Below are 25,006 nucleotides of genomic sequence, written 5' to 3'. Positions count from 1 at the left end.
CCTTAAGATCTCCTGCTGGGATTTAAAACCTGGTTGTGCGGTCGTCGGTCTTCCTTCATCTTCTGTTTCTATCCTCAACCCTGCATGGCTCCTCCTGCCATAGGTCAAATGGTCCTGCACACAGGCCCTGCAGGCTAAACAGTGTTTTACCGTGTTTTATGAGATATGGACATTATAGGAACATTTACCAGTTATCAGTTAGTTGCTTTTTGTTGTGTGTCTGTGTTCAGGTTGTACTCATCCCTGGTTTCAACTTGAAACACACTGAATTGATTGGTTTCCAAAATCATTTGTGGATATTTTTTCTTTGGGAGAAAAAATCATCAAGTACCTCTAAAATGTGTAAAGTCCCCAGGCAATACAAATCTTAATCCCTTTGGCTTAATCATTTCAGAAAACAAAGTTTTTTCCTTATGGTTTGAGTAAGAACCCCGCCCACCCATCGTCAGGTTTTTGAGGTATCAGCTGTTTGGTTAGTACTAGTAACATCCCTATGATTAGAATTTACAGTGTATCGTCTATTCTCTACATCTCTCTGGGGGGTTCAATTAGATGTTTGTAGAGATTGTAGACGCCTTGGGAAATCAGTAAAGTTGTGCATGTTGGTAATTGGACTTAAATTAGGCGTACGTGAAGATCCTATTACTTCGTTATTAGGCACGCAGGCTGTACTGCACGTAAGGCTTTTGGGGAAATGACAATTACAAAAGACAGCAATTGGCTTGTGGTAAAACAATGAAGTTATTTTTCATTGGGCGATACAAGTAATGCTTCTAGGGACAGGGTGCATCTATTGTCTGTCTGGATGCTGTGGCACTTGCACTGCTTGTTGTGAGCTTTCTCAATTGTTGGAGATATCTGCATTTGTTCTTTTGTAATCAATTCAGTCACTATGGAAATTAGTAGGCCGGCCTATTAGCCAAATGCCTCAAAATGTTAACTAATAAATAAAGTAGGTTTACTTTGATACCATGCTATACTGGTTTTAGCAAGTGATGGTTTTTACTTATGTGGCTAGTGTTCCTATATCAATAGAATACCAGGGAGTGCTTTATATATGTTCAAATCATAATGGCTGGCATAAACTAGACCACCTTAAATATCACATGGTGAGGTTTAGGAGTACATCACGAGATAGAAATTATCTCACGTTTCAAGGATCTAGTATTGTCTGAATGAATTATATAAGGTTTGTTTTTATTTCTTTGTGATTTTGGAAAAGCTCACTTCACTTCCTTTCGACCTGGGTCTTCTGTCTTCTTTATTTCTGTCCATACTTGTTTCTTCTTTCTATGTTTCATCCCACTCTCCCTTTCATTCTTCCTTCCTTGCTGTCTTCATCTGTCCACTCCTCCCTTCATTCTTTCCTCCCTTCCATCCAATCTGTCCACTCCTCCCTTCATTCTTTCCTCCCTTCCATCCAATCAATCAATCAATCAATCAATCAATCTCACATGCATGCTTCTTTTGCCTCCCTATACTTTCTTTTCTTTCCTCATCTCTCTCTCAGTTCCTTCCTGCTTTCCCATCTCATATCTCTTCCTTTCTGTACAGGAAATGGGTCTAATTATACCAATCTTGACAGCTAACTGTATTAGAGGATTATGCTTACCGTACTTGCCCAGGTCAGGCAGTGCTGTCTCCATATCTTCTGGACACGGTGGTGATACAACACCATAGTGACCTACTTGAAGGCATCAGGGTGCCATCAGGGTGGGACATTAGTGTCCCAACTCAAAAACTTACGAACAGCATTAAAACAGGCAAGCAGTTAAAACAATAGGACAATGGTACAAAGATAAGAACAGATAAAATAAGGCAACGACATTAAAAACAAGCAGAATAAAAAAAATAAAAAAATAAAGATCAATTAAAGGCAATGTTGTAGAGGTGGGTCTTAAGCTGAGCCTTAAAAATGTCTACAGAGGCTGCCTGACGAAGGCACAGTGGGAGCTTGTTCCATGCCGACGGCCCGTAGAAGCAAAAAGCTGCTTCCCCGTATTTTTTAGTTGCCATTTTTTTAGGCAAAACGAGCAGGCCAGCAGTGGAAGACCTTAGGGACCGGTTTGGGACATATTTAGGCAGGCAGTCAAGTAGGTAGGGAGGTGCGAGACCATTGAGAGCTTTATAGACAAGTAAAATAACTTAAAGGAGCAATAGACTAAATTTTCATGAAAACGGGCGCTAAAAATGATAAAATAAGCACTAATAGATCAGATAAATGTACTGTACAACCCTGCAATAATGTATAGTGAATAAAAAAAAAAAAGACAAATACATACATCTGCTAGTGCTGCTACTCGATTGGTAGTTGTTCTATAGGGTGTCTTCCAGGTATGAATGATAAAATCATGTGAAACCTTGATCTGTATGAATAGAAATGGAGAAGAAACATTCCATTGTTGATGGATAGTCTTTGTGTTTATCTTAAATACTGAGTTGACAAACTCTCCGTGTGTGTGTGTGTGTGTGTGTGTGTGTGTGTGTGTGTGTGTGTGTGTGTTTTCATGTAGTGCATTAACAATAATTACTCTTTTCAAATGATTAACCAATTAACATCCTTTCTTTCTGTCTTCTTTGTATGTTTTTCAGTGCCAGTTTTGTTTTCCGTCAGTAACGACCGCTAGCAACTGTCACCATGGGTGAGAAAGCTGAAATTGAAAAACTGAAAAAGGAGTGTGATGGCATACGAACAAAGATAGAGGTGAGCACTTCTTGAGCTCATATTCAGCATGTAATACAGTATATACTGTTTGAGCATTTCAAACACGACTAACTATTAAATATACATTTCTGTATGTAAGCCTATAGCAGACACATACATGTACACACCACTCAAATACATTATTGTAATAAATAAATAAACAAGTTTTTTTTACGAACCAGATTGTTTTGTATCACTTTTAATCGCTTTTAATCAGCGTTACCATGTCTCTCACTGCCCCTTCTTCTCACCTTCCCTGCTTTGTCCATCTGTGCATGTCGCTGTACCACCCATCACCACCAGGCGGCCCGCCAGGCTGTGAATGACACCACCATGAAAGGACAGGCCGGAGGTGTGGCCTCTGTGGGCACCGTCCAGCTCAAGAAGAGGAAGGACCTGAAGGGTCACTTGGCCAAAATCTATGCGTTGCACTGGGCAACTGACTCCCAGTAAGAGAGCAGAGTAGACCAGTGGTTCTCAAATGTTTTCATTTGAAGGAATAACTATCAATACTTTAGCTGGGACTCCCTCAAGGACCCCTGGGGGTCTCCGGATCCCTCTTTGAGAACCACTGTGCTGTAGGGACCCAGGTGTCCAAGAACACTGATTTATTTGATGATTCATTCTTAGGGCTGAATGTTTTCCCTGATTACTGACCTCTTGATTCTCCTGCCTCCTTCTTTCAGGCACATGGTCAGCGCCTCACAGGATGGCAAGCTTCTGGTCTGGGACACACACACAGGAAACAAGGTAACAAAACATGAGAGCGATAGAAGTACTGTTCTGAAGCTCATCCATTGAAAGAGTAATGCACACCATTGGTGTCCGGCCTTCTTCCAGATCAGAGAATTGAATTAAAGTCAGGCAGTGCCTTTTGCTTATATTAGCCACACCTTGCCAACTCAGTGTGAAGTGGACATTAACGAGACCACTTTACACAAAGTGATAGGAGATACATAGTATCTCCTCACATAAAGAATTTTCAGAAAATACATCCAGAAATGTCAAATGTTTATGATATAGAGGAATAGTTAGAAACTCTCAGTTCCAAAAGAACATCCATTACCAACCCACATGTACATTTAGCTGGCATTTAGTCCTCCTAGTCTATATGTCTTATACTGTCTCTCCCGTTCGGCATAATTTCAACTACAACAACAACAAAATAAAATGGAGTGCCAATGTAACTCTCACTCTGGTATAACTTGGGGTTTGTTTTCCAGACATGCGCTGTCCCTCTGAAGTCAGCCTGGGTGATGAGCGTTGGCTTCGCCCCCTCAGGAAACTTTGTGGCCAGTGGAGGTCTGGACAATATGTGTACAGTCTACGACATCACGGGAGCCTCCCCAAAGACCCGCAGGGAGCTGGATGCACATACAGGTTAGCCTCGGTCCCAGGCTTACTTATCTGCAAAAAGAAAAGCCTGGTCACAACCTAAGGCAGAGAAGCTATCGGCGGTTGTATCCTCCGGAACAGCCGTCAAATGTATTTCCCCCGGATACGATATTTTCCCGACCAATCACAACAGTTGTTTCATTCGCGGAGAATGTAAACTGATTTGTAAAGCATCAACTATTTCACTTCCGCTAAAATCCCGCAACTTCCGCTGATAGTCTTTTCAGCTTAGGTCTTGCCCAGGGTGCATACAGGTAGGTCTACGACATCTGGGCCTGCCCCAAGACCCAAGACACGATGCACATGCAGGTGGAAAGAGGCATTGGTGGAAAAAAGTACTCAACCCCGATGTATCAATACTGCAATGTAGAACTACTCCGTTTTACAAGTAGAAATCTGGAATTCAAAATGTACTTGAGTTAAAAGTATTGGCATCAAAATGTACTTAAAGTACCCAAAATAAAAGTACTCGTTATGCAGAATGTCCCATTTCAAAATTTAAAATGTCTAAAAGTCTTTTTAAAATAGCCGATACTACAAGCTGGTACTTTTAAGTACATTTTGATGCCAATACTTGTACTTTTACTTACTATTTTCAAATGGTCAAAATGAATATAGGGCTGAAGTGGTTAATGTATGTTTTGTAATAATAATCAAAATCTACAAAGTAACTAAAGTTTTCAAATAATTGTAGTGGAGTAAAAGTACAATATTTCGATCCGAGATGTAGTGGAGTAGAAGTAAAAGTACTGAAAAAGGGGGCACGGTGGCACAGTTGGTAGTGCTGTCGCCTCACAGCTAGAAGGTCCTGGGTTCGATTCCCGCTGAGGACGCTGTGGGCACTGGCGGCGTGTTCCCTCCTCCGCGTCATCAGTGCCCATACCCGAGGCGGGGGTTGGCGAAAGGGCCTTTCTGTGTGGAGTTTGCATGTTCTCCCCGTCTCCCCTAGGGTAGATACCCTCACAAAAACATGCAGTAATCCTGGTCTCTAAAACTGCCTCCCCCTGGCCAGCCGGGGCGCCTGATGGAGGGGAAAGGAACTGGTCGGAATAACGTGTCCCTTCCACGCACTACATCCGGCCGGGGAAACTCCCCCCTGTCAGGTGAAAAGAAGCAGCTTGGACTCCTCATGCATAGAAGGAGGCATGAGGTCAGTCCGCTGCCTTTTTTCAGCACCTGCAGAATTTTTTAGAGATGTGCGTACTTCCCTTTTATTTGCTTTGTGCGTGCATCCCCGTTTTAATTGAAGTGATTATTTATGAAGAGGGATTTAATAGGAATTAAGTGTCAGATTCTGCCATGGGAAATCCTTTGCCGTCTGGTATCGTATCCATTTCTCGATGCCATAAATATGCAGTATCCTACTGCAGTGTATCTAGTACCATGATGCCCATATCAGCCTCTATACTGCATTTTGCATGTTGTACATTGTTTCTATATTTATGCTCATTTTTGCCCCTTCACTGAGACAAGTGCTTTGCATGTGTGTGTGTGTGTGTGTGTGTGTGTGTGTGTGTGTGTGTGTGTGTGTGTGTGTGTGTGTGTGTGTGTGTGTGTGTGTGTGTGTGTGTGTATAAACATAACTGGCAATAAATCAGAATCAGAAAATAATATGAATTCTCTCTGTTTCCCAGGATATCTGGCATGCGCTCGTTTCCTTAGTGACAGTGAGATCCTCACTGCATCTGGTGACACCACCTGGTAAGTTGCTGATGGGCTCAGGAGTAGAGTGGCTGGTAGAACAGCCGTACGGGAAGTTCCCAGTTCGAGTTAGTGTCGAAGTGTCCTTGAGCAAGACTCTGAAGGCCTAATTGCTCCCGATGTGCAGGTTGTTGCCTTGCATGGTTTCCACTGCCATCAGTGTATATGAATAGGTGAATGTAATGCACAATCTCTATGTAAAGTGCTTTGGATAACTTTGCATCCCATTTAGTCATTTTATTTTGATATCAATATTTTATGACATGCATACTATTATTTGTGTCTTCCATTTGAGTGTGTCATAATGCAACCCCTACTGGTTAGATAAATAGATAGACCTTTACTCAAATCATTCGCCTAAGGCAGAGCAGCAGTTAGAGTTACAGATGTACAGATACACTGTAGTACTGTTGGGTATAGCAATACAAAGGGAACAACATTGCAGAAGCACCGTCAATAGTGCACAGTATAAAATAGTATACACCTCTTTTGTTTGTTAGAGTCTAACCAGACAATTGGACCGTTAGACCAGGGGTGCCCACACTTTTTGACTTGCGAGCTACGTTCAAAATGACCTCTCTACGAGATCTACCCACCAAAAAAGGTATCCCTTGCTGAAAATGTACTAGCTGCGCATTTGGGATGGGAATGGATGGAATTGGTATTTTTAGGGGCATGTCATGTGATCTACCTGCACAGCCTTTGTGATCTACAGGTAGATCACGACAATCTACCTTTTGGGCACCCCAGCGTTAGACGATTGAGACACTGACCAATTAACTGATTGATTCCAGTCCCCCAGCTGGGTGGGAGAATTAGAACAGTGAAATTGAATAACCGCTCTCACCCTTCCCCAGCAGTTACTGATAACTTTGGGCAAGGCACTTTAAATTCTTTCTAAGGTCACATTCTCACCTAATACTTCGGTAGACTCAGATCCGTATGGGCGGGGAATTGGGATTATTGCATTTTTAATTGGCTGGGGTTTGCCTTCACACTGTCATTCGCAGCAATTGGAAACGCAGCAGAGGGGACCTTTATCAATGTGTTCCATTCATAAACTATAGCCTACACAGTGAAATCTATGGTGATAAAATTACACTCATAACGTGCATGTGTCGTGCCGTCTGGGACCCCCCCCCCCCCCCCTCTCTCTCTACGCACGCAGCCGCCACACACTGTTCTTTTGGGCATGGAGGCACAACGCTGCATGAGCGCACTGATATAACTTATTCGACCACGTCTATCCACAGTAACGGGACATCTTTGCGCTGCGTAAAATATGCCTTAACCGTCTCCAACTGTGTTCAGCTCCTCACCCGCCACATTATGTTTGCTTCATGTCCTTTATTTACTGCGGATTGCATTCACACCTGCACCGAATCGTAGTCAAGTGCGATTCGAAGCGAAGCGAAACCCACGTTTTTGGGCGGAGTAAAATGCGGTTATTTGCTGCGCATTAGGATTCGAATGAGCCTTCACACCTGCCAAACGAAGCGCACTTTCTGACAATGCGCAGCAGGATTCGTTTTAATCGCAGCAAAGCTCTCTGGTATGAATGCGACCTAATTTCCTCTTCCGTCCCCTTTTCTACCCCGCTGTCCATCCTAAACCAAAAAGCATGTGCAAGGGTAGCTTGATCTTGATTGCAACGATCACATATTAGGATCCATGGTAGGAACGAACTTAGATAGTTTTACTTTGGACCAGTGGAGGCGATGTGTAACCTTAAACTGAATAATAGTATGCCTTAGACAGATTGAAGAGGAGTGTATCCTATCCAGCGCTTCCTTCCAAACATCATCAGAAATTTGTGTCCCCAGGTCTCCCTCCCATTTATTCTTTAATGAGGTAAGTGGTTCCAGGTCAAATGAGTTTAATAAGGAGTAAACTAGCCCAATTACCCCTTTAGAGTGTGGATTGAGCTTTAGAATCGAGTCTAAAAGGGAGTCTGGTGGTTGTGATGGGAAATCCGTAATAGATGATGTTACAAAATTACGAAGCTGCAAAAATCGGAAAAAGTGAGAGCGGGGTATATCAAATTTCAATCGTATCTGGTCAAAAGACATAAAAACGCCTTTGTCGAAAAGATCTCTGATTGAAGTGATGCCTTTTTCAGTCCATATGTTGAATGCTCCATCCATAATTGAAGGTTTGAAAGTATGATTTCTTACTATAGGAGCACAAATTGAGAAGTCAGTAAGTGAGAAGGCACGTCTGAACTGTGCCCAGGTCTTAACAGAGTGTTTAATAATAAAATTTGAGGTGTATTTGGACACAGGTTCGTCTAACGGGAGTTTGGAACAGAGGAAAGCATTTAGGGACGTGGGGCCACATGACAGGTTTTCCAATTGCAGCCATGTGGGGACAGGGTCTTGGGACGGCAGCTCCCTCCAACACAACATCACCTTTATGTTGGCAGCCCAATAATAATATAGAAAATTAGGGAGAGATAACCCGCCGTCCTGTCGGTGCCGCTGTAGCATGCTTTTACGTATTCTAGGGTTTTTCTTATTCCATATGAACTCCGATATCAGCTTATCAATGGAAGAGAAAAAGGATTTGGATAAGAAGACAGGGATGCATTGGAACAAGTATAGAAATATGGGCATAACATTCATTTTGATCGTGTTTATTCTACCTCCTAATGAATAGAGGTAGTATGTTCCAACGTTCCATATCTTGTTTCAAACGGAGTACCAGTGGGGGGAAATTTTCTTTGAAAAGGTCTTTAAAATCATGCGCAATCCAAATTCCCAAGTGTTTAAATTTATGTGGACTTACTTTAAAGGAGAATGAGTCGAGCACAACTAATTTGGCGGCATCATTCACAGGCATTATTCACAGGCATCATTCACAGGCATTATTCACAGGCATCATTCACAGGCATTCACAGGCATGCGTTCTCTCTTTTTGAGTGGTGCAGCCACTCCATTGTCCAGCAATGTGTGTTTTTGGCTGGCTGGGTTCCGTCCAAGTAGACCTTCAAGTGTCACTGTTGTTTCATTATGCCTGCTCTCTATCCCACCATTTTTTTTCTTTAACTTACCCGGCGCAGAGTTCACCTTTTGACGCCTATTTTCATATGTACCTCGGCGCCGATGAGGCCTTATCACACCTTTTAATAACAATTGATTTCGGTGCTCTGCTGCGTCCAGTTTCCCCCACGTAACACTCCCATTTCGATCCGGTAAAAATATCCGGTACAAACCGCAAATGAAAAATCTGCTGGCTTATGCTTGCTATGGGACACAGCATCTTAGAACGTAAATATCTCAGATCTTCTTTTTAGACCAAAAACAAGCTTGGTTTGCGTCTGATTTATCTAAACTATAGTATTTTGCTTACAAAAAGTATGTTTTAGGTGGATTAAATGACAATCGTGAGACATGTTACATAGTGGATTTTTACTTCCTGACTCAGCGGTTTCCGTCCAAGTTAAGAGACTTGCTCATTCACTTATAATGTATGGCGGGTTGCACCACACTAAGCCACCACTAGATGGCGGTAAATGAGTTAACCCTCCCCCCTCTTTTTCTTTCTCTCCAGCTGTCTGTGGGACCTGGAGACTGGCAAGCAGAAGACTATCTTCGCGAACCATATTGGAGACTGCATGTCCCTGGCCCTCTCTCCAGATGAGAACATGTTCATCTCTGGGGCCTGTGACTCCCTGGCCAAGCTCTGGGACATCAGAGATGGCCAGTGCAAGCAGACCTTCAAAGGACATACCAGCGATATTAATGCCATTGGAGTAAGCAAATGCACATGACATAATGTAGTCGTGAGTTTGGTCATTCAAGTTTCATTGACCGATACTTGTTTAACACTGTCTGAATTCTATTACGTGGAAATCCTGTGGAGAAATACCACTTTGTTTCCGTTACTCCACGCCTCTGACCTAAATACATAATGAAGTTGTGGTATAATAAATATAAAAAGTGCAATAATTCATATTCATGCATCTACCAATGTGTTCTAGATGTTGTATATAATTTCAATATTTATCCTAATGCACCAACTTCACTGAGACATGTTATTTGCATGTGTAAACATATCTGGTAATAAATCAGAATAAAACAATAACTCTTCTCTCACTCTTTCTCTCAGTTCTTCCCCAATGGCAATGCTATCATCACAGGATCCGATGACACTACTCTTAAGATGTACGACCTTCGTGCAGACCAGGAGGTGCAACACTACGCTGACTCCAGATCTGGCAACACATCTGTGGCTATCTCCCTGTCGGGCCGTCTCATATTCGCCGGCCACGATGACTTCAAATGTAACATCTGGGACTCACTGAAAGGAGAGAAAGTTGGTAAGTTAAGCCACGCAGGCAATGTTAAAGAGTACTTGAGGATGACCGTGATGGATGTAGTGAGAGTGATACAGACAGATGACGTTTGCACTATAGGAAAAAGGAGGTATGTAAGGAGATAGAAGAGTGTGAGACGAGACAAGGCATGCAAAGGTAAAACATATAAATAAACAACGAGCACGCATCCGCCTGGGTGACGGCAGACTGCTGGGCCAGTGCTTGCGCTATGGCATGGGGGGGTCAGATCAACCTATGGAATGAATTCTGTACATGGAGCGTGTCTTGAGTGAGTGTACAGGGTTTGAGGATGTCAGATCAACATTGAATGTCAGAACAGGTCAGCTCCATATATGGAGATCTAAGGGTGGCAGCGGGGGGCAGTGTACAGGGTTTGATGAGGTCTGGCCCATATATGGAGCGTGTCTTGAGTGTACAGGCTTTGATGATGTCAGATCAACATGTGGAATGTCAGAACGGATGGTCTTTTTCTTACTCCTTTTCTCCCCTCACACAGGTGTGCTGGCTGGCCATGATAACAGAGTGAGCTGCACTGGGGTGCCGGCTGATGGTTTGGGTGTGTGCACAGGGTCCTGGGATAGCTTCCTGAAACTCTGGAACTGAGCTGGTCCTCCATGGGAGCTCTGCTGGGAGAGGGAGAGGAGGCTGGGAGGCATGGGTGGAAGGAGAGGAGAGGAGAGACGAGTGGGGAAAGGAAATGGTGGAAATTAGCAAACTGCATGTTAGGATTACGGAGATATCAAGAGGATGCGTTCTTTAATGGTTTGGTCATATAGTTGATCTTCCTCTCTCACTCTCCCTCTTCCTGATCTACTGTATGTATGCAAATCTGACTGGTTGTGAATGGGACTCCATAGAAATATAAATGGCATCCACAGAAAGACACGATGCACGATGCACCCCCCCACTGTATGTACAGGACAGTTTTATTATTGTTGAGACGATGGCTAAATGACAGGGCGAAGAAAAGAGGAAACATAGCACACATATTTGAAATGGTCAATTATTATCAGGTAAGAAATGCTCTTATTGTAATATCTAATGTGAGAATGGCAATTGGCAATTAAACACATAGACTTTTGGACAATAATGGAGAAGAATTAAAAGTATGAATTCAAAATACAGATTACTGTTGATCAGTTTTAGAGTTACCAATCAATTTTTATTTGACCTGTATAATATACCCCACACTTTATGTAGTCAAAAGGCTCGATATGTAAATTTATTTGTATTGTATAGCTAACTTGACACATTAGTAATGCAGATTTTATGTACAGTGGTGTTCCTGGGCTACGCATATTCGGAGTGTGTATGTGTATCACAGGAATGCAAGAGTAGCAGGTAGCAGCAGCCATTTTGGCCGCTTGTTAACCAGCATGGAGCCAGAGCTCCTTATGATTTCAATCCAAGATGGCTGCCATTCCTTTCACCATGCATGTCTGGTGATGTACATCAAAAATACAAGGCTCAGTGTCACTTTGCCATCAGGTGAGCGAGAGGTCTGTGTAACAGCCATGCTGAGTCTTTAAATTGAACAAGGTGTTTACTGAGTTTTTGGCTCCTTGGACCTACAAATGTAACTGTATATTTTCCTACCCCTCCTCGATGCAACTGCATTTTGTAGTACTTTTACACTTTTGCAGTACCTCTGTAAAAAATATGAAATGTTTGTTGAAAATCTTTCTAATAAACATAGAATTCTGCATTAACACCATGTTGGAGTCTCTGTATACTCACACACACACACACACACACACACACACACACACACACACACACACACACACACACACACACACACACACACACACACACACACACACACACACACACACGGTTAGTGCATTATGTGATGAGACATTGCAATTCCAATGGGAATAGGGTCAAAGACAGAGACATATATTATATAACCACTAACCAGTAACTTATGTGATCAAAATCAAGGTGAGAATGAATTAACCTCACACATTGTATTCTGCCAGTCAGACCTATAGGGGGAGCCATACGAGTGTAGAAAGTGAGTTTTTGATTGATTGATTGATTGATTAATTGATTGATTGAATACTTTATTAACAGTTAACAAGAAAGCTTATGGCTTGTTTCCATTGGAGTCATTTGTGCTCAATTCATCAACAAAGGAAGGGAGAGAGAAAATTATTGATTGTTTGTTTGATGTGTGTGTGTGTGTGTGTGTGTGTGTGTGTGTGTGTGTGTGTGTGTGTGTGTGTGTGTGTGTCTCGCCTACTCGCCTCACTCCCCTGGTCTACAAGATTCGCTACACCTCTAAGATAACCATGTAACTGTCAAAATACTTCCTTATGTCAACGAAGTCCACCAGAGGGAGTTCCACAAAACATGTGCAACCCAGATTCGGCTCAAACAATAATAAAGGGGTTAAATTTATTTCGAGCCTATGCCACTAAAATGTGAAACGCCCTGCCAACAGCCACATGTGAATCCCTAGACTCCTTCAAAACGGCTCTCAAAGAGCACATACGGGTAGCTGCTATTTGAAACTGGCCCCTGTAAAAAGTTAAAGTCCCCCCCCACCTATTTTTCCATAATGCTTACTGTACAGATTTTTTTTTACTTTCTTTAACTGTATATAGGCCTAAACATGATTTCCTTTGTATGTCTTTAAATGTTCTGATAATTTGAAAATGGTGTAAACAAGTGCTTTTTCTGGTTTTAGTAGTTAGTAGTTCGTTTTTTGTATTGACCTGTACTTTCGTGAGTGAATGAATGAATGAATGAATGAATGAATGAATGAATCAATCAATCAATCAATCAATCAATCAATCAATCAATCAATCAATCAGGTCATAATCTAGCATGGTTCTGTCTAGAGCCCTCCTACTGTATCCGGTAATTTGAAATCCACCGTTTCCGTATCCGCTCTAGACCAGACCGGATCAGAAGGATCAGAATTATTGGCTAAGCGCTTCCTTTAGGAGAGAGAGTGTCATCCCAGGCCGCCAATGAACAGCTAGGGGGGCGGGCCGAAAACAGCTGATCTACAAGCACACGACGCCTCGCGCTGCGACCTTTTTACGCCCGGTCTATGGCTGCGACGCGTTGTGTGCTTTTAGATCTGCTATTCTTCTTGGCACGAGGCACCGTCGTACGGCGCAGAGTTGCGCGCATCATCCGACCGGCCGCTGCGTATTTGTTGTGTCAGAGAGAAGCAAGTTGCAACAGCACCTGTCGGGCCTCTCTGTCTGTCTGTCGATATTTACCAGCAACAATTAACAAACCAAACATGTCGTCCAGAAAGTTCTTCGTGGGAGGAAACTGGAAGATGAACGGCAATAAGGAGAGCCTTGAAGAACTCATGTCTGCTCTCAACACCGCCAGCTTGAACGACGAAACCGGTAAAAACGTCTTTCTTTCTTCTCAGTCCAAAACTGTCGAACCGGTCCACGCACCGTTAAAGCCCTGGACGCTCATCTGAATGTGTACAGTGTTTTCAAAGGATTATGTTTAGGATACGGAGAGGTTAGGTAGCCGGGGCGGGTAGGGGATGCTGTCAGTGCGGTGTGACATTGGGCGCTCCACACCATCAGGGCGACGACTTCATTCATAAAGGATTAAAGAACGTTAGGACTTATTAATAGTCAGATATTTCTTTTGGTTTAAGATGATGGTCTGCATGCTGCTTTTAACAAATGAAAAACAGTACATTATAATGTCTGGGAAGTGGGAAGGTCTCGGGTCTCTCTCTCTCTGCCCCCTCTAAAAATGCTTTATTGGCATGACTGTGCAAAAAAAAAAAAAAAAGTGTAATAATTCATAGACAAAGTTATTTCTCTGTCAAATTAAATATGCCCTTTTCGCGTGACATGGCAAAACAGATAACTTCATAGTCAAAAGTTATCTCTGTTTCTGTCACTCTTATTATCTGAATGATATTAAAGTTACCAAACCACACACACACACACACACACACACACACACACACACACACACACACACACACACACACACACACACACACAGCATTTTCAGAATAAAATGTGGCTGACCTTAGAAAAATGATTTAGGACACATGGCCTGCTGCATACCTGTTAAATCTCTTAACCACATGGACCCCAGTCACCCCACCCTATTCTGTGCTGAGGAGGGTGAACATTACGTAAAAATATATTTGTTTTTTAAGTGGTTAAGCTGAGTGAGAGAGACTGAGTTATATGGGGCAAATTTAGCCTATTTTGTATGCTGGAGTGTCCTATACCTATTGCAAAGCATAAGCCACAGAAATAGGCTTCCGTTCGGCTCTGAAGAGATGCATGGTTAGCCTATACTAGGAATGATAGGAATCGTAATCTATAACCAAAAGTGCAATGTGGATTCATAGATGAATTTGAGGTAACATTTTTGTTTGCTTTTTTATTAGACTGACTATTACTGTAGGCTAATAAGGCTATTGCTGTAGTTTGATTGACATTGAACTATTCATGCATGTACAGAAATTGTGATGTTTCTTTTCTATTGGTGCTGATGCTGCGGTAACAAGAAGACTCAGCCCGGTGCGTGCCCGTTTTTCCTCCCGGAATTTTCCCCAGTGAGGGAGATAACTTTGTAATATGCTATTGGCTGTTTGTATTCTTTTTGGAAAAATATAAAAAGATACTCCTGTGGAAAGGCTATATTATATTACTTATATTGACCTTATAAACAATTTAGTATTATTTAGTATATGTAAGGTTTTGCCCCCTCAAATGGTACCTCGCAGGCTCGCACATATCCTACAACAACTTCTGTGAACAGACTTCATAAATTATATTTGTACTTAGGCTGTCTGCTGTCATGAAAGTTTATAGTTAGAGAAATTCAAAATCCAGCCGTCTGCTGTCCAGCCTCTCCCACCCCTCACTGGGGAAAATTCTGGGAGGAAAACAGAAACGGGGTGAGTCTTCTTGTATTCGATGCTGCACCATATCCCGTCCCATATCCCAGAGGACCACACATGAGCATCACTGCATTTTTATTCTAGCTGATTGCTTCAAATGTAGGTGTGTCACTGCCGCAAGGGCCACCTTATATATTTCTCTCTCTCTCTCTCTCTCTCTCTCTCTCTCTCCCACCCCCCCTGTGCATATCTCAGAGGTAGTGTGTGGCGCTCCATCCATTTATCTGGACTTTGCCCGTTCAAACCTGGATGCTAGAATTGGTGTGGCAGCCCAGAACTGCTACAAAGTAGCTAAAGGAGCCTTCACTGGTGAGATATGGTACGGACACACAATACTGTATCTGGTAGTGTCAGAGTGGTTTTCTTTTATCTCTTGTCTTTTGTTCTCAATCTGGCATGTGCACTCTTCATTTGAAGTGTTTGTGTGTGCCTCATCTGAACCTTTTGTGGATTTACTAAAAATATTAAGTTAATTTACATGTATTGTTAGTATTGGGGATTTGTGGAAATAATATAATTTGCAACATTCATATACTGTACTTAGAAGTTGTTTGTAGCTCAGTCCAGCATGCAGTCGAATATGCACTGCACACTAACTGAAATGACGTGTGATGATGAGAAAATAATGCTTGTAGATCAGTCATTTGGGGCGAGCATCAGGTCTTCAACCTAAACGTGCTGATCTGAAGTGCATTCCCACAACTTCTACCCTATAGTGTCTCCTGGCTACTGCCTGTGTCATTGGAGAAAAAACACAAAAGGCCTGGCTAATAAGCCAGACTCAAATCACACGGTCATGTGGTATTTGAGTCTGCAGATGCCGTGTATGGATCCTGTTTCCCGTGGGGGCGGATTCAAACATTTTCTCTTTGACGCAATTGGTCAGAGCTACTGTCAGTCAAAGGTCTCAAGCATTGAACGTCACTGTACCAAAGCCCGCCCATTTTGCATACCGTGTCCCGATTGGCCACACCAGTTCTCTGGTGTAGGAAATGGGCGTACAATTGAGCCTCTCCAGACCGTAATATTTGCCAACGGCTGATTCGGTCTGGCTTATTAGACTGCCATTACTTTGTGCCCTTGACAGTTACAGTACTGTTTTCATCTCTGCCTCGCTTTCTCTCACACACACACACACACACACACACACACACTCAATGGTGGAAAGTACCTAAGTACATTTACTTAAGTACTGTACTTAAGTACAATTTTAGGGTATTTGCACTTTACTTGATTATTTCCGATTTCCAATACTTTTACTTCTACTCCACTACATCTCAGATGCAAATATTGTACTTTTACTCCACTACATTTATTTGAAAACTTTAGTTACTTTGTAGATTTGTATTATTATTACAAAACATACAATAAGCACTTCAGCCCTATATATATATACATATATATATTTTTTTGGCCATTTGAAAATAGACGATGTACAAGCTCGTAGCTTGCCGTATTGATACTTTTACTTAAGTAAAACATTTGAGTACTTTTCCCGCCACTGCACACACTATACCCCAACCCTCTCCCAGCCCGGCCATGATAAAGGACTGTGGGGCAGACTGGGTGATCCTGGGACATTCAGAGCGTCGCCATGTCTTCGGGGAGAGCGACGAGTTGATTGGAGAGAAGGTAAGCCTCCCCAGCAACCATCTACCTTTTCTTAATAATTTATATTTTTTGTCCCACGATTTTGTAACCCATTTTTCACCCCTGTGTCAATCATCCTGTGATGTGATCCTGGGCTCTACACACCCTCCGCCAACCTAGAGAGAGCAACGGACTTAACTCATGCTTCCTTCATGCTTGAGTGTCCAAGTTGCTCCTTTACACCTGACAGGGGGGAGTTTTCCTGGTTGGACGTAGCGCGTGGAAGGAGCACGTTATTCCAACCAGTTCCTTTCCCCTCCCCATCTACCTTTTCTTTATTTTTCTTGTTTTCACAACAAGTCTAGAACGGTGCCTCATTGCCTGTTATTATGCGTTTTAAATGAAGGTGGCCCATGCCCTGGAGAGTGACCTGAGTGTGATCGCCTGCGTCGGAGAGAAACTGGAGGAAAGAGAGGCCGGCACCACAGATGAAGTAGTGTTCGCGCAGACACAGGTTATTGCTGGTACGGTTCATGATACTAGGCAACTTCAAAATTAACCCATTCTGACCTGAGATCAGATTCATACGAGGTTTCCGCCGGACACACACTGGTCTGATGAACCCATTCTGACCTGAGATCAGATTCTTAAAAATGTCAGTCGTTCTTAGATTTTTCAAAAATAGCAGACCTACAAGCTCGTAGCGCGCCACTCGGTGGCGCGCTATGAGCTTGTAGATCTGCTATTTTTCAATAGCTAAAGCATAACATGATGCTAACACCAAAATGGGTGCCCGTTCAGAATGGGTTAGACATGGGCCGTGGCTCAGTGGTCCAGGTACCTTGGATGGCAATCCAGTCTGGCAGTGTGCCGCGGGTTCGACTCCCGATCCCGACGGCCTCTACTGCATGTCTTCACTCCATCTCTCTCCCCCATTTCCTGTCAGCCTACTTACTGTCTGTCCCTCCATAAAATATATAAAATAAAGGTGAAAGCCACAAAAGAAACCATTTAAAAAACAACAGTATTTTAACCTGGTGCACGCTTCAGAAAGAATTCCACTAAAAGGAAAAGACCAACAGCCCTCATTTCAAGTCCTTTTATCGTATTTTATTGTCGGGCACAGTTTTGGAGTGAGCCGCCTTCAGTGCATTTGATACACTGAGGAAGGCTACACCCCAAACACCGCCATTTGTTGTGCTGCCCGTGCATGACAATAAAATATGCTAAAAGCACTTGGATGTGAGTGGTGGTGGTGGTGGTGATCTTTTGGTTTTACATGGTACAAAGCAACATAACGCAGTAAATGTTACCATTCACCAATACTGATGCCTTAGATTTGGAAGCCGAGTCTCCTTCATGGGAAATCAAACATCAGTCAAAGGGAAAACCCCTCTCTGGCCAAGGGAGAGATTATGCTCCTCGGGGGATCAGTCAAGTAGGGCTACTCTGCCACCTAGATGCTGGATCTGCTGTTATTTCTGTGCTGCTTTTTTATGTTGCAGACAATGTGAAGGACTGGGGGATGGTGGTTCTGGCGTATGAGCCGGTCTGGGCCATCGGTACTGGAGTGACCGCTACACCTGAACAGGTATGTCATCATTCTATCCCCTACTAGTGTGTAGGATATGCTTTAAAAAAAGAAGAAAAGGCACGAAATGCTGTAGTGGTTGCAACAACTCCAAGTGATTGAGTGGCTGAACTGTGCGTTGACCTTATATTCCTTTTGATTCAGTCTGTGGAGACCTGTGTTGTTTTCCCCCTTTTTTATGCCATTATTTTCCTGTCTCAGTCTCTACTCTCCTTCTAAATAAAGCAAATATAAAAGTACTCAAGGTCATCAAGTAATTGTGTGTGTGTGTGTGTGTGTGACCAGGCTCAGGAGGTCCATGAGAAGTTGAGAGCCTGGCTGAGAACTAACGTCTCTGAGGAGGTAGCTGACACCTTACGCATAATCTACGGAGGTAAGTGATAAGAATAATTACTCTACATTACATTACATCATTTAGATCAGGAAATCCACTATTCTCCTGACTTGGTCATGATCTACCTTTTACAATTAAAGGTATATTCAGTGATTTCACTCAAAAAACCTTAGGTTTCGTTTTTGGCTGGGACCTAAGCCTTTCATCCAATCAGGATAGAGAGCCAAAAACGAAACCTAAGGTTTTTTGACCCCCAGGGGTTAACTGGGGACAGGGAGGAACTCCTTATATGGTCAGCACACTCTATAGTAGAGAGGATTATCACAACAAAACAAAAAAATAAGTGATATTTGAATTAAGTGAAATCACTGAATATTCCTTTAATTAAATCAACAGTTTCATGATGAACAGCGGAAAGAGTCGTCTTTTAGAGCCCTTCTCTCGAGGCCGTGTTGACCCTATTTCTCCCCCTTTCTTTCTCCCTGCCAGGTTCAGTGACTGGGGCCAACTGCAAGGAGCTGGCCTCTCAGGAGGACGTGGATGGCTTCCTGGTGGGCGGAGCTTCTCTCAAACCCGAGTTTGTTGACATCATCAATGCCCGTGCATAGATCAAACTGACCACTAGACCCAGTGAAACTAACCAATCACGATGCTGCTCTTTAGAGATGTTCTCCAAGGTGTTGGTGGGTTGAGTGATCCACATAATACAGCTGCAGATTATGCTGGTTCACTATTGTACCTGTTAGTAGCTCATGTATTCACTTGACATTCCATGGCAAATGTCTAAATTTTAAACAAATTAGTTCAGAGCAGAGAGACGGAATAAAAAGCATCAGTGTTCTAACTTATCAAGACCAGCGTGGTGAACCACCGGTCTACTTTACAGTAAGTGTCTGATAGTGGTTTGATCACACTGTTGTTACTGTATGTTGTTTCTCAATAAGCTACAGCCTGTCTCACTGTCTACTGCACTAGTAGTAACGATAACCCAGTAGTTACTTGCATGATAAAAAGCCTTACATAGAGTAAACTTGGGTCAATTTCCACTAGGTATTTGGTCAGTTTTGAGGAGTTTATTGTGAAATGGGCAAATGGCCCAATAAATACAGGTGCAACAATCTACCACAATACTAACGAATCGCAATGATATATTATCGATTGATTGAAATATTTATTAACAGTTTGCAGAATTACAGTACATTTCAAGCACAAACTCAATACAAAGACTGTTAACTGTGAGTGGACGACCCAATTAAGCATTACACTTGTTTGCTTAACCAACTACAATCTTATCTTTGCTTTTAATACTTGACTACTGTGTGTTAATCACCGGTTGTGTTTGATGCCGATATGTGCTCACTACTGTAAAAGGGACCAGTTTATTGTAAGAATGTTGCTGGGAAACCTTGGAAACATTTATGCACTTTGTTGAATCTATTTAGGCACTTTTTGACACAACTGTCATTCAGGTTTCCCAGTGAATGGCTCTCCTGGTCAAGTCTGTGAATCACTTGAAGAATAAAGCAGACAAAGAAGGAATCTTGACTTGTTGTTTTTGTTCTGAGTGAGCTTAGAGTTAAACAGTTGACTCAAAACTATAATTTTGTACCATTTCCGGTAATGGGTCACTTTAAAGGACAACTTTAGTTTTTTTTCAACCAAGGTTCATGTTTTAGGTTATTAGAGAAAGTCAAAGATGAGTGTTCATTCTTTTTCATTTGCTGCTTTCTTTCGTTTTAGGGATTTTAGCTGTTTTTGACAGGGGGGCGGGGGCATTCGAGCATGGGGCTAAATATGTATTTTTTTGCAAAATGTTATTTTAGCGATTTATTTTGTTATTATTTACTATAGTCATACTAGACCACAATAAATTACATCTGGCCACAAAAGATCACAGGATCTACTGAATGTGAAGGTAGCCTACTGGGGGGTAAGCCACACTGTGTGTCATAGGCTCAATATGTCAGTTTGACACATTCAGTAGATCCCGTGATCTTTTGTGGGCAGATGTAATTTCTTGGAGTCTAGTAGGACTATAGTAAATAATAAAATAAATAAATCACTATAACATTTTGTAAAGAAATACATTTTTAGCCCTATGCTCGAATGCCCCCGCCCCCCTTTCAAAAACAGCTAAAATCCCTAAAACGAAAGTAAGCAGCAAATGGAAAAAACATTACACTCACCTTTTACTTTATCTAATAACAACCTAAAACATGAACCTTGATTGAAAAAAACTAAAGTTGTCCTTTAAAGACGTTCTGATATGCAGGAAATGTTGGCCGTTGTGGAATTTGAACATGTCATCTGTATTTGGTGGGGAAAAAAATGTATGTGTAGGACAGGGGCAGAGTAATTGTTAGAAATGTATTGGTGTTATTTAGACTAGCGATATCTTCAGCATTGACTTCAACACAGTTATTGAGAATTTGAACGGGCCATGAACACGATTTTGAACTTGGGTTTTGTAGTCCAACATGCAAAGGTGCACCTTCACAACAGACTCATCCTTCCTCAGTGATTGGCGGAGTGCTGCAGGAGGTCCTCTAGCCCATTTCGGAACCCTCGGTTTAGTCTGTTACCTTTTTCTGTATTTTAAACGGTACGCCGTCCAAAATACAGAAAAGGTAACCCCAAAAGGGGCATTTGTTATGGTCTGATGCTGGATGTGGACATCCAGCATCAGACCATAACAAATTAAATGGGCCACGGCCCACGCGCTATGTCCAACCAGGGAAACTCCCCCCTGTCAGGTGTAAAGGAGCAACTTGGACACTCAAGCATGAAGGAAGCATGAGTTAAGTCCGTTGCTCTCCCTAGGTTGGCGGAGGGTGTGTAGAGCCCAGGATCACATCACAGGATGATTGACACAGGGGTGAAAAATGGGTTACAAAATCGTGGGACAAAAAATATATGTAAAAAAAAGAAAAAGAAATGGGCTTACAGTCAACCACAAACATGTACAGGCATAGATGGACATTATGCACCTGGACATTGCTATTGTACACACCTGTACAATACAATTCTACTTAAGAGCTATTGAGTACAATTGTATAATTCCACATTTGCATATTGTGTTATTTTATTTATAAGTTATTTTAAGATCTAGATATTTCCACACACATGCTTTTAGAACTATTTTACAGTTTATATAACTGCACTTTTTAATCTTTAATTGTTATTCTATTCTACCTTTTTACTATTGCTGCTGTAATGGTGATATTCCCTCAGGATTAATAACCTGTCTTCCTACCTATGCCACTACCTACCAACCAGGTGGGTTCCCTACCACTGCATTAGGCCACCACTAGGTGGACTTCTATCAGTCAAATCAAGATTCTAAGGACACAAAACACAAGACCAATCCATTGTGATTGAAACTGTAAAGTACCATCTCTTTTATTTAACATATTTTCACATTATTTTAGATGACAGGCTTTCATATTTTATATATTTTTAAATATATTTCCTTCTTTTTCAACACATTTATTGACATTCAGTGGGAACTGGGAACCAAAGGAAAGTAGGGATTGGGGTCAGGGGTAACTTCAAGCATGACGGACCAGGTCATATCAGAGAAAGAGAGGGACATCATCAACAAACAAAGAAACCACACTGAGAATAAAAGTAAAGAAGAGGACAGGCGAAAAAGACATGGACAGAAGTGGAAAAGAGCAAGGTCGGGAAGGACAAGTGCAGTTTTTGTGTTCAGGGTGAGTGAGCGCAAGAATGTGCAACATGTGTGTTTTGTGTGTGTGTGTGTGTGTGTGTGTGTGTGTGTGTGTGTGTGTGTGTACATCAACTATATTTCAGTCAGTCCCTGAAAATGGCTCTCTATATTTGGCCAGTCCAAACTGTTTCTTCTGTAAACTCTGTTCATTTATTAACAGTTAAAAATGCTGCCATCGTCTCCATTAGGCTATTCTACATCATGTCAGTGCATATCTGTCTGATATTTCATGTTCAAGAGATACAGTAGTAGCTGCCCAACCTTCTTTTATTAATTTATATTACTGAAGGCTAGCTCACCTTGCTGCACCGTCCACCTCAGAGAGGAATTGGTATGGAAAGTTCAAGTTTTGTTCCATTTTCAGCCATCAGATGGTGCAAGAGCCAGGCCTGGCATGTGATAGTTGAAAGAGCTGTGTGTGCATGTGTGACAATCTGCCTGTTCAGCTATAATAGCACACATTTGTGATTATGTGAACCAATACACTGCATTGTCTGTTGCGGTACTAGTGGAGGATTAACAGAGGACTTTTTGTTTCTTAATGAGTGTTGAAATACTAGAACAACAGTGCATCTCTGGCTTTTGTTGTTTAGTTTTAGTTTTTTTTTTTTTTTTTTATGTAGCTCCACTGCAGGTGTGTATGTGTTGTTTGTACCGTATGTGAGTGAGCGTGCGTGCGTACAGCATCTCCCTAGCTATGAATCCAGTGCATAATTTCTCTTTAGTCTTTTTGCTTCGGTTTTCTTTGTCCTATATATATATATATGGTGCTGAATCTGCATGTGCAGTCTTGTCTTTGTACACGGTCAAGTCTTATGTCTAATGTGTTATTGTTTATTATTCAAGGGCACAAAATACAAGTATTTTTGTCCCGTTTTCTAGGCCCTCCGTCCGTCAGTCAGTTGGTGATTCATCCAGTCAGTTGTTTGGTACAGTAAGTGGTCACTGGTCAGTCCGTTTCAGTCAGTTTCATTCAGGTTTCAGTCAATCATTCAGTCAGTGACTGTGGGTCAGTCTGTCTGCTTTGATGAGTCTCACAGAGCACTGGGGTTCCTGAAGTTATGGCCTGCAAAGCGAGCCTGGTCACCCAACTCTTCCTCAATCCTAGAGAGAAACCAGAGGGAGAAAGTGAAGTAAAAACAAAGCAATGGCTTTACTGTACTCATCATAAACAATAAACATCTGAGTGACGCATTTTATTTATTTATTTATTTTGTACTGCTTAAGCACTTTCAACCTGCCTTACCTATTTTGGGTATAGCGTTACAGCATTTTGCCCCAAATAATTTAAAAGTGATTTCTCATCAAAAGTAGTTTCCCTATTCATTTTAGTTAATTAAACAGTATGCAAGAGAGAAAATTTAAATACTACATTTAGGTCCTGAAATATCAGATTGTTGTTGGTGTTTTGTAATCAACACAATGCTTTTGAAGAGAAAAACAGTGACTAACTGGGTTGAGACATTTGTTTATCACCATCCACAAGTCGCCCGATTTAAACACGAAACTTCAAGAGAAAAGTGTATTATGATTATGAATTTATTATGATCTACTTATCACCTGTCCTTCTTAGAGATCAATATTTCAAGAAAGACATACGCCAGCTCCTCATCATAGTTAGAATATGTGTATTGTTGTTTCTGCGTAGGCGTTACCTCTGTTGAACCGTGATTTATTTTATCTTTGGTCACAGCAAACATGCTTTCTGCAGCCTTGGTGACAGATGGACTATTATCCAGCAGAACAGCAGGGAGTGGAGCACCTGGGTTTATTATTATTCATTATAAATAAACACACACACACACACACACACACACACACACACACACACACACACACACACACACACACACACACACACACACACACTCACACCTTCCAGGTGCTTCACTCCCCACTGCTCTATATACTGCTCTGTTGGAAAACTGTCCATCTGTCCAATGCCGCTATATATATATATATATATATATATATATATATATATATATATACACAGTATATATATACATTTTTTTTACCATCTATCTCTCTCCCTTATCTGGGGATATTTCTTTCTCTCCTTCTTCCCTTCCCTCTCCTGTGAACTCCAATGGGATTAGTTTAGCTACTTGAGCAGAAAATCCAAGGTGCCCCCCCCTCCCCCCCCCCTTACCCAGCATGCATGGCACACACACGTCTGCTGACTGCACGGCTCACATGGGTGTCACTGGTTATGACATCAGTAGAGGGGGGGCGTGTCTAAAGGCTCTAAGCTGCATCGCTCTGAGACAGTTGACAGATTAACTTGCTGACAGACTGTGTCCCTCTTCTTCCGCAAGATGTTCTAGATAAACTATGAAGATGATGGATTATACGACAAATCTGCAATTTGTTATGACCAGTACATTGTTTTCGTTATGATTTATGTGACAATCAATCATATTGAGAGATAGTGAGATAGCAACAGTAGATTATGTACATATACTGTATATATAATATATAGATAGAAGTTTAGTATTGAATCGTCCTCACAATTAGGAAGAGCAGTCAGTAAGCAGTACCTGGCTCAACTTCTAATGACAGTGCCTTATCATCACTGACAGGAGTTCCTATCGTGCAACATCTTTTCACTGACTGATAGGATCGCCTCAATCAATTGATTGATTGATTATTTGCTCCATGTTGGAACTGAACGATAGCACCTATCAGACCCGCTCTAGTGGTTTTTCAACCCATT

General features: G+C 41.9%; 3 protein-coding genes across 4 annotated transcripts in view; 2 read left to right on the top strand and 1 right to left on the bottom strand.

Moving 5' to 3' along the window:
- Positions 1–2,481: 2,481 nt before the first annotated feature.
- gnb3b (guanine nucleotide binding protein (G protein), beta polypeptide 3b) lies at positions 2,482–10,776 on the top strand. The gene is made up of 8 exons (XM_083789191.1): positions 2,482–2,704; positions 3,008–3,153; positions 3,391–3,454; positions 3,928–4,084; positions 5,734–5,800; positions 9,350–9,551; positions 9,908–10,118; positions 10,633–10,776. The coding sequence occupies exons 1-8, from the start codon at positions 2,639–2,641 to the stop codon at positions 10,737–10,739; spliced, it is 1,020 nt and encodes a 339-aa protein (XP_083645317.1). The 5' UTR covers positions 2,482–2,638; the 3' UTR covers positions 10,740–10,776.
- A 2,518-nt stretch (positions 10,777–13,294) lies between these two features.
- On the top strand, positions 13,295–20,066 carry tpi1a (triosephosphate isomerase 1a). 2 transcript variants are annotated; one of them, XM_083768789.1, is made up of 7 exons: positions 13,295–13,507; positions 15,241–15,364; positions 16,578–16,677; positions 17,042–17,159; positions 18,141–18,226; positions 18,512–18,599; positions 19,050–20,066. In XM_083768789.1, the coding sequence occupies exons 1-7, from the start codon at positions 13,396–13,398 to the stop codon at positions 19,166–19,168; spliced, it is 747 nt and encodes a 248-aa protein (XP_083624915.1). In that variant the 5' UTR covers positions 13,295–13,395; the 3' UTR covers positions 19,169–20,066. The 2 variants fall into 2 exon arrangements, with proteins under 2 accessions (XP_083624915.1, XP_083624916.1); XM_083768790.1 differs by lacking the exons at positions 13,295–13,507; positions 15,241–15,364 and adding an exon at positions 16,140–16,260.
- A 3,233-nt stretch (positions 20,067–23,299) lies between these two features.
- The window catches only part of LOC310866765 (gamma-enolase), an 11,052-nt gene continuing 9,345 nt past the window's right edge, over positions 23,300–25,006 (bottom strand). Inside the window, exon 9 of the mRNA XM_083776500.1 lies at positions 23,300–23,394. Within this exon, the coding sequence (XP_083632626.1) occupies positions 23,325–23,394 (70 nt within the window). The 3' untranslated portion in view covers positions 23,300–23,324. The remainder of the gene's footprint in view (positions 23,395–25,006) is intronic.

This window comes from Protomyctophum parallelum, assembly GCF_964188405.1.
Source record: "Protomyctophum parallelum genome assembly, chromosome: 1".
Lineage (NCBI taxonomy): Eukaryota > Metazoa > Chordata > Actinopteri > Myctophiformes > Myctophidae > Protomyctophum > Protomyctophum parallelum.
Note: the sequence above shows the minus strand (reverse complement) of the source record. Positions and strands in the feature narration are given on the sequence as shown.